The sequence below is a fragment of the Halyomorpha halys genome, unplaced genomic scaffold (assembly GCF_000696795.3).
Source record: "Halyomorpha halys isolate HHAL.00 unplaced genomic scaffold, Hhal_1.1 Scaffold474.1, whole genome shotgun sequence".
Lineage (NCBI taxonomy): Eukaryota > Metazoa > Arthropoda > Insecta > Hemiptera > Pentatomidae > Halyomorpha > Halyomorpha halys.
The window spans coordinates 1,098,023-1,108,923 of NW_027108830.1; the positions used below are offsets into that span (position 1 = coordinate 1,098,023).

Sequence of the window (10,901 nt, forward strand, 5' to 3'; positions counted from 1 at the left end):
ATACTGAATATTGATGAATCAAATCATTAAAAGGGGATCCTGATTGAATTTAGTTTCTTAGTCTCAGTATTTTCTTTTTCTTAAGTACTTATAGGATAAAATTGGTAATTTGTAGAAAATTCAATCTTCCTGCAGTGGTTATTATTCCGAGTATTAAATTAAATAAACCAACTATGTTCTTTAACCAATTAAACTTTAACCTTTCTAATTTTTTTTACTACCTGGGTACAAAATAATCTATGTAAAACTGACCTGCTAATGTGTAGAGATACTGGGGTAACTTGGATGACTCTCCACTTGGTTGATGGTTGCTACCAACCATAGGCACATGGCTCTCCTCCCCGTCCATTTTACTGCAAATAAACAAAGATAAAATTAATTTTTTAAATAATCCATAATTAAGTTAAAATAAATGTAATTTAATTAGTTATGAGCTAAAGGTAAACTATAATTGAATATAAGATAAAGATAAAATGTAATTGGTTATAATCACTAACAAATGTTTAGTTAGTGAATAAATGATGATTCTTGTTACCATTGTTGCTATGGGTATAGTGACAAAACTTCTTTCATGTTTTATCTGTAGTTTAGTAGATCTGACCTACCCTCAAAGTATCACAAATTGAGAATAAATTGGGAATATAAAGAAAAAAATTTTAATACAGATAATGTGAAATTAAATATTTTTTTTAAATTTCTTATTTCGCACTTAAATAACCATCAGCATCGGTTAAGTGAAACCAATTTAGGGCAATTTTTGGTATAGTGAGTCTTTATATATCAACTATCATAAAAAAAAAAGAAGCTATTAAAAGTGTATTTTAGACAGATATATTAGCTATCAAAGACTATATTAAAGTAGATTATTATATTTATTTTAGTTATATAAAATAAAGTGTTAACCAAATGTTAAGTCTTAACCATTTAGTATTATAGGTATTTTTTCAAACCCAACCTTACTGCATATCAGCCACAATAAAAGAACCACCTTTAATACTTTTTGCTTTATTGGAATTGTTATAAAAAGACAACGGATGTTTTTCATTCCACAGTTACTGCCCTATTCTTGTAGGATCACATGCACTCTAGAATCAGAAGCCTTCCTCAATTTCTAAGGTCCATCAAAACAAAAATGATAGACTATTTGTTTTTGATAATAGCACTTTCAAAATAAATGAACTCTTTAGCTTTGTATAATGTTATACATTAATTCACTAATTGACCTCTTAAATGAAAACGAAACAAGAAAAAAAAAATATATATATAAAGATACTAAATATTAACAACTAAAGCATTTATTATATTAAATCTATTTAATTTTGTTTATTCATACTCTATTTCTGCCCACACAAATATCCAATTTTATTCTTTGGTGTTTCTGAATTTCCATTTGTTATTTTCAAAGTTCCAATTGATATTTTTAAATTCCCATTTGATGTTTTGAGATTTCCATTTTCTCTTGAAATACTAGAAGAAGAATCTATACTTTAATTTTATTACCCATTCACAAGAAATTCGTTAGGGTATCTAACGTTGGTTTTTGATTTTCCTTTACCGTTACTCGATTCATAACTGAGATTAATTGATTTTATTCAAGGCTGCTTCACATTGACTGGCACTCACATATACCATTAATAAAGATCATCCAATTGAAATGAAGTTGAATGAAATTTTTCCATTGACCTATTGATATTGATGACTGATATATGGCTGACTTTTCTTCAATTCCTGAAGGCATTCGGTGAGAAGCCTCATAGTAAAATTGATTACCAGTATCAAATTAATTTTAAATTTAAGATATCATTTATTCAGGTAATAAAGATATTATTGAAATGATGAATAATATCAACCTATGGAAAGTTTAAGATCACTTTTTTTAATATTAATCAACAAACTTAAAATACTTACTTTTTTAAATATTAATAATTAGTGACTTTTTACTTTCCAATTTTTGTTCATTTAAAAATAAATAAAATTAATTGATTTTTTAGAGTGCAACTCTGTTCCCAAGGTTCTCATGTATATACAAACAAATATCACAGCTAACGAACCTCCCTATGTCTTATCAATATAATTTTATCTTGTTAGTTATAAAAAAAAGATTTTTAAAATATAGAGAACTAGCTAGTCTCTTAAAGGGAATCTTGAGAATGAATGAGTACTCCGAAACTTTGTTCAAATTTATATATTTTTAAATAAACGAAAATGGAAAGTAAAAAAATCATTAAATATTTATATTATACGAATTGAACCTTTCTGATGTAGAAGTGTGATGTTTAATAGAGCTTATTTCTTTATTTCAAAAGTTATATTAAATGACGAAAATTTCTTTTATAAAATTCTAATTTATACATAGCATTGTTAATGAAACGACTATATTAAAACTACTTCCTTAATATTAGATTAAATATCCTTCAAGTCTTGTTTAAATAAATACTGTTTAGTTTTCACTTATATCTCAAAGAAAAAAACATTAAAAAAACTATATCAATGAAGACATGGCTGGATCATTGATAAGAATTAAATTATAAAAAATAATCTTTAATTGAGGATAAATTTTTCTTAAGAATAATACAATCGTATAGTAAATTAATGTTTAGTCATAATTAACTTTCATTCGTAAGAAAAAAAAAAAAAAATAACAAAATTAAAAATTAAACATTGTAAAAATAGTGTTCAGTACTTTGTAACTGCTGTAATGATAAAAGAGAGAAATAGTAATACTAAAACTACAATAAAAAAGTACAAATGAAACAGTCCTGGATAAATAATTATAATCTTGGTTCCTATTTATGATTATAGTATTGAAAAACAAATATGAAGGATTAGGAGGATAATAACCATTCAAAAAATCTGTCTATGTTTGGAAATAGAAAAGACGATGAAATAGACTATTGTTAAATAATGCTGAAGAGAAACCTTTATGGATGTAATTTGGTGAGAAATTTCCAAAACATCATGATGTAGATTATACAAGCTTTTTTAAAAAAGCAGTTTTGTAATCAGGATGTAAAAGGCCTGTTAGAAGTTTTGAAAAATCTAATTCACGAAAGTACAGTTAAAATATATTTGTTAAATATGGCAATTAATGATTTAAAATTTAAAAAGTATTCCTCTTATTAGAGTATTATATAGAAACTTGCTAGTTAAATAATTTGATGTTTGTTTGCTACAGTTATTTCTAAATAATTTATATTGGTGTTCAATAAATAGTGCTCTTTATTTTTATAAAAGAATATAGCAGTATTCCACAATAGCAAAATTAAGAAATTAATATTGTTTGTCATAAAAAAAAAAAAAAAGTGAAATTAGTTCTTGTTTAATTGTAAGAATTATAGATTTTAGTATTTTATTTATTATTAAATGAAACTTTTATGATTGTCAGAAATTATTTTTAAAAAATTTAGTTTTTAAAAATTATTTCAAATGTTTATTTGTAAGTTGTGCTTTAACTTTGAATAAAGTTTTACAAATTAAAAAAATAAATCCCAACATACCTCATTTCTAATGGCATGGTCCTATGTTTGTGCTTAATCCGTGTGATCCATCTACTCCTTTATAACACACTAACTAAATGGGCACGCACACATGAAAACAACAGTTCTTGAAGAGAGAGATACTGGTTTATCTTTATACATAGATGATAGTAGATATTTCATTAATTAGTTGAGAAATTTATTTGTTATTTGATTATGATTTTATTGTGAAAATTCCTATCATGACAAGAGATGTCTTTTATCTTTCCACTCGATACAGTTTGAAGTTTAATTTTAATGACCACCCCAAATTGAAATATGAAGATATAAAGTTCTACTTGGTGCATGATATATCAATGATTTTAAGGAAAATTTTGAAGAAAAATTTTCTTAAATCTTTCTAAATAGTAAGTTCCAGCATTACAACATATTAAAGCATATAAGTTATGAAAATTGAGGTTAATTTGTAAGCAATGTGCTGATGAAAACAATTTGAATAGCAACTTATTTTTATGCAGAAATTTGTAACTATATCAATCTTGTAAAGAAATTAGAAATATATATATATATATATAAGTTGTAAGATATACAGTTTTATTAATTTCATTTTTCCAGCAAAGACTTGTTTTTCTTTTAAAAGTGACAAAAAAAAAAAAAAAATATATATATATACTAAATGTTAAACTGTTGTCACCGGTGCATCTAGGTATTTATTTTTAGTTTATGTTTACTCATTTCCATATTTCTTGGAATCCTAGAGCTTATTAGTGAATTATTAATGATATAAATAAACAATTATTAAATTAAGATATATTATCTACATTCTTAAACTGTAATTCAAAGAAAATGATTGAGCAGTATTCCTAAATCATAAGGTTGTGGGTCTTTGTTCTTTAAAATGAAAAGCCTGAAGATTATAAAATTGCCACATATATTTTTGTTGATTCTTAAAAATATTTTTTTCTCAAATAAATACATAATTATGTGTAATTATAGACTATAAAGAACTTACTTTTTCTCTTGTATTCATTGAAAACAAAATGAAATATTTAGGTTTTATGTTCTTTTTTAACTGAAGTTTAGCACTTTGTATACGTTTTATTAATGAAATTGAACGTTCACTTTGAAAAAATATATTAATAGGAATTTTTTCCAGTAAGTTTTCCTGCAACCATTTTTAATGCAATTGTGAAGCTTCATACATTATCTAATAATTCAATTAAAAAACTTTTAGAAAAAATATTTGTTTAACTTAGTTATTTCTCCAATTTAACCGGATCATTAACTTATTTTTTAGATACTTTATAAATCATAAATCATTTCTGAAATGCATTTCTAATCAGATTTGCTTATTTTATGCCAAAACAGGATACCAAAGTGGTGTAGACTATTTTTGAGTAGAAGTACAAAAAAAGGCAATTATAGTCTCAAAAAGAATAATTTATTAATCTTGCCAAATTTTTTCATATTCAGGCATCATCAGGACATTAGCATACAACTGAAAGCAAAACTCACATTATACAGTCAAATGACTTACAGTTCTGAATGGTAAGCCCCTTTACTGTACAATTTGTTTTTGTTTTTTTCAGTTGTGCACTAACCCCCCAAATGGGTGAAAATTTGATAAGATTAATAAATTATTCGTTTTGAGACTACAATGGCTTTTTGTGTAGTTATTTTATGTCACATTCACCAAAAAAATTTTAGTACTGAATTATTTTAATTTTTACTTGGACACTAATTAAGTGACATATTTCTTATGAAATAATTGATTAATGTTTTTTATTTATTCATCTTTGTCCAGCATAAAATTTTAAAACCAGCAATTCTTTAAGAAATAGATTTTCAATAACTAATAATAATTTGAGTTATTAATTTGTATTTAGTTTAAAAATTACTGATTCTTTATGAATATTAATTTTATAATATATATTCCTGTCATAAGGAAATTATGCTGAATTTGAATTTTTCAAGATGAAATCCAAGATAACACTTTTGAAATTTGTTTTTCATGGTTACAATTATTATACCATAATTGGTGATGAAGTTACCTTAATTTCTTAATTAATTGATGGATCTTCATTTTGAGTCTTGTTGTAGTCTTCGTCTTCAGAAAAAAACTGTAAGTACAGATGGCAGTCCAACGATACAATGAGTTAGTTCCGAAGCTGAGCCTCCTTTAAAAAGGCTCAACCCTTTAACAACATGATTACCCGGTCATCATGCTCCAAATCTAAGAGTAAGCTCTCTGACTCAGAATTGCCCCTAATTGAGTGGCCATCCCTTATCAACCAATTCAGTAAAACCTTTTACTCTAGGCAAATTACTAAAGGATATAGCGTCAAGAACTAGTTAGAACCAATTTCCATCTCATTCTCTACTAGCCTAGTAGTTTTCCACACTTGTCACTCATTGTGCTCTTGTCACAGATCTTCAGTTATGTGAGTGGAAGTTAAAAGGAGCCAGTATGTAGATAATTTATAAGAACTTTATTTAATGCGACATTATTTAACTGGGGTATAGTTCATCAGCCCGGGGAAGAGAGGGTAGGGATGAAAGACAGGTGTTTTACTCCAATTTTTGATTAATTTACTGAAAATTATATATAATTACTGAACTAAATAGATGAGTTATTGGTAGTTAACCATAGTTAGGGTGAATAAAAAATAGCTGCTGTTTCAAAACATTAAAAAAAAAAAAATTTTTCATTGGAAGCTCCAACTTCAAAACTACCAACATCACTAAAAAACCAATTATGACGTCATTTAAAGTAGAATGAGTTTCCTAATAGAGAGTTTACGTTCAATAGTTCCCGAGATACACTTCAATAAGAAATTGAATATTCAAATTTCAATATAAAATAACGAAAAACTAGTTGATAGTAAATTTATTTTGGGAAAGATATATCTCACTAATCATTGGACGTACATATGTATATTTGCTCTAAGTTAGTTTATGAAGTTTATCTTTGTAGAGGTTAGTTAAGTAGCTTTTATATTATAAAATAAAGTCACAAAATTTGATTTTTCAATATTTTTCAAAAAATGTTTAGTTTATGAAAAACTATCTTTCAGGAACTATATTAGACCTACAGATGTATGTCATCACTCTAATTAAAGCCAGTTGAATATCCTATAAAGTAGTATATAATCAATATTTTCGTAGGATTAGTACTTTCCATGAGATTTACCAAAATAAATTCACAAAATGTTGATTTTTTGATTTTTGGTTTATGAAATAATATATATAAGGAACTATTTTTATTAAACGTCTATTAGAGCTCATGTTTTAGAGAATTTATTCTATTTTAAATAAGATAATATAAATAAAGTTTTTTATTGTTGAATTAAATTTTTGGATTTATTCTATTTTAAATAGTGTAATATGTTAAGTTTTTTAGTTATGTATTTATTCGGTAGTTTTAAGGGTATGGAGCTCGGCGAATGGAAGATAAACGAAAATTTAAGATTTTTCTTGAATAAATTTAATACATCTTCGTATGCACTCCAATATTTACTTTTTAATGACATTTACTGTATTCCTCGAATATTCTAGGTAAAAAATGAACCATTTTCTGAAGATAAATAACGCACAATTTTGTTGTTTGTACTTAATTTTTGTAATTAATTTTTTGTATCTTCGGGATAATCTCCATTTTTTATTCCCCCAACTAGGTTTGGCAGTCATTAATTTTGACTCTTAACTATATATTGTTTTCATTAAGGTAATCAAAAAGTGGAATGAAATAAATTGGACATCAAAATAAGTATTTTATAATAATTAATATTTATCAAGTTAATAATTAATCAATAAAGACTATTTTGTTTAATAATTGTAATTATAAATGGGAAAAAACCACGGAAGTAATTCATATAGTTTAGAATATATTTTCCATGTTTTTTTAATCAACGAAAACAGATAAATCAAGGCAGAGATTTCTAACATTGAAAATATCGATAACAGTACCTATTATTGGTACGAAGTAAATATGTTTACACAATGATAGGTACGGATGATAAGAGCGTTTTGAAGCAGATGAAATATTGAAACCAACACTATATAAGAAAAAAATCAGATGTACTATTAATATAATTATATCACATCGTGAAAACTAAGGCCCTAAGTAATATGAAGCAAAATGACAAATGCCACTAGGCCGGGAAACCAGTAAGAAAAACATAGCTTATTACATTAATTTGTGTATCGTATATGCAATAAGAGGAAATATTGCGATCTTGAAAAGTTTAAAATTCGAGTTTTCGATGGAAGTAGACGTTTTGAGTTTTATAGGGTCCAGATAACGTAGTCAAGCAAAATACACTTTTTAAGAATTTTCTTCAAAACGGCTCTAACGATATTGATTAAAATCGATACATCAACTTACAATTAAGTGGCATTTGATATCAAAGAAGTCTTGCCCTCATTAAAAGAAGAATGTTTTAAAAAGTTCCACTCAAGTATCTTTAATTTTCTTTATTTCACATTTTTAACAGTAGTCAAAAAAGGATAAATATATACTACTTGAGGATTTGACAATTAACTTGAAAAGATAAGAGAAATTTTTTTTTTCAGTTTGAAATATACAATCGATATAATAGGTGTATATCATTAGAAATAAGAAAATTATGTTAAAAATTCACTTTAGAAAGTAATATAAAATTGAAAAAGTAACAACAAACTGAATTAATAATTATGATAAACTAGAAAAATTATAAATTTAAGTAAATAATTTCTCTAAAAATTATCGTTGATTGAATATTCTCTCAAGCTTCACTATCACACATCACAAGATAGTTTAAGAAACACTTGCTAGAGGATTCTTCAATTAAAACATTTTCTTAAAGCGTTTGCTCATTTTCATCAATAAAAAGTTTGATCAAGTTGCTGCTATTCAGTTAACAAATATATACATATTCTTTCTTTTTTCAATAGCTACTAGAAAATAACGCATATCCTGGGATTTGGATTTTTCGCAAAGCAAGTGAAAAAATATTCCCTACATCTGAAGTTTTGGTGATGCTAACTTGATTTCAGTCTAGACCTAATCTATAGTAACTGCCTGAAAAATTCACATCATAAACGGAGCTAAATGTTATATTTCTTGAAAAATATGGACCCTCTAAGAGGAATATATTTAGAAGGAGCTGGTAGTATGGTCTACCAGTGTGATTCTAATAACAACTAATGCTACTCTCTTTTTCAGTTCAGTTGTCTACAATTAAGTCAATTTTAAATTCCAAAATGAAATTATTAGGAGAAATCAACTTTTGAACTTTGGAAATGAATCGGCACGACTATTAAAATCCGCAAGTTTTGGAATTTAGGAGTGCAACTAGATGGAACACAATCTCTGAAGTTTTTCTTGAGTTCAGGTTCAACTTTCTCCATTAGCCTTTATTTAAAGTTTAAATTTAAATGTAAATCTAATCTAAAGTTTGGTACTTTTGTGAATGGGTTTTTTTAACTGTTTCAATTGAACTCTTCGTTATTTATTTTAACTTAATTTTCTCGTTAACAATAAAATAAAATCTAACAATTCTCATGAACATTTAACATTAGAATGGTAGCCTATATTTCATGCATTATTATTAAGCACGTGATTTTGACTTAAACATTATGAACTTAAAAGTTAGTTTCTTATGTTATATTTTTCATGCGTTCCTCATACAATTTAATATGGCCATTATCTCTAAAACAAAATGGTAGCCCATTATTGTACCACTTTTTTAATGGTAAATTAATAATATTTCTACTAAATAACAAAAAATCAATATTTTGTGATTTATTTTGCAAAATATCTGGGAAAGAGCTACTTCTACTAATACAATCGTTATACACTACTTTATGATGAATTGAACTAGCTTCAATTTGAGTGCCAATTGACGTTTCTACATATAACTCTTCAGATTATATTTTTTCCGAATATCCAGAAATCAAAATTTTATGAATTGATTTCAGCATTTTCATGGAACTGGAAGATGCCTATTAGCTTTCAGATCGAAGCTATTTAAATGCACCATTATTTCGTCCATGATGATTAGATCGGATTTCCGTGCATAAAAAAAATTAAAAAACAGGCTTCAAAATCCCAAAATGCTTAAAATTATATATACCCAAATCCTACTAAAATCAATTTTATTGTTTAATTTATAATATTGAGACATAGTAAGCATATTTAAGTCTCATAATACTTCATCAAGATTATTGGGAAATTAACATCTATATTTTCCTAGATTTTCATCTGTTTTGTTTATACTTTTGTCTACTTTCCGCTAACCCTTTGATGTTAATATTTCCGCTTGTTTATGTTATTCTTATACACATTGATACACCTATACTTAATTGAGTTTCGCTCTGGCCCGCTGAATCTCATCCAGGGAAAATTGGAGAGCTGTAGCAGACTATACAGCGCAAATTGGTAGAAGGCTCAGAGCACCAGAGCAAGAAATAAGAGACCAGTCAATGGCCTAACTTAAATCTGATGTTTAACAGCGGTTTCGCGGGGTAGTAAAAAAAAAAGAAATGGGAGGTGTGTTTTAGCGTATAGGAATCTTAAACTGTGTGTGACTTTTTATTCGTTGCACTCTGTCTTATGAAAGATTTTTACTCTACCTACAAAAAAAAAATCTATTTTTATGTTTCTAAAAATTCTAATAATTTTTCCAACCATCCTAATCCTTTGGTTCAAACCCTATCTAGTTCCACCCATCTCTATAGCCCACATAGAAGGTTGAAACGGTAGTGGTCTAGAGACATTGCAAAATAAACATGGACGACTGGAGTTCTGGCAATGGTCAGATTCTTCACTCAAGGTGAGTGTTTCCGGCTTTAGCGCACTTGCTCAGCCTCCACTGGCTCACTACCAGTGATGGGGGGTGAGAGATACGCTGGGATCTTTTGATTTCTGCTCTACACCTCACATGTGGGGGATATAGTGGGCTCAGGGATCCTCAGGTCGATTGTGTAAATATTGTATATAAGAGTGTAAATGTGACTATTATTTTATCATTATGTTATTTTATTTATTTATTTTTTTCATACACATAGTTTGATTATGTTCATTTTGTCTATCCTTCTGTTTGTATATATTTTAAGAGAGATTTTTTTTTGGTCATTCATTTATTTATTTTTATTTTTATTTTATTTTATTTTAGTATGAATATGATCATTCATCACTATTACCTATTGTTCACTGTGCGGCAGATTATAATATCTATCAATATATTAACAAAAAAAAATCTAATGTAAGAATTTCTTGGGACGATAATCTAACATCACTTTATTAATAGTTTAACAAAAGATAATAAAACTGTGTTCAGTAGTATTTGAGAATGAGATTGAACAAGATCGGGAGCTCTCCACTATTTCCGATTTCCCGGTCAGGGTTGATGAAGGTTGATTCTTTGCATATCGGGTAAAAATCCT

General features: G+C 26.9%; 1 protein-coding gene across 7 annotated transcripts in view; it reads right to left on the bottom strand.

The window, feature by feature from the left end:
* LOC106683260 (facilitated trehalose transporter Tret1) overlaps positions 1 to 10,901 on the bottom strand; it is a 49,986-nt gene that overhangs the window by 15,191 nt on the left and 23,894 nt on the right. For 3 of the 7 annotated variants that reach the window (XM_014424625.3, XM_067047163.1, XM_067047164.1), the window contains exon 2: positions 253 to 353. In XM_014424625.3, coding sequence (XP_014280111.1) covers positions 253 to 349 — 97 coding nt within the window. In that variant the 5' untranslated portion in view covers positions 350 to 353. Of the gene's footprint in view, positions 1 to 252; positions 354 to 3,497; positions 3,641 to 5,527; positions 5,637 to 10,901 lie in introns of those variants that run through there. The other 4 variants (XM_014424621.3, XM_014424622.3, XM_014424620.3 and 1 more) reach the window with 4 other exon arrangements.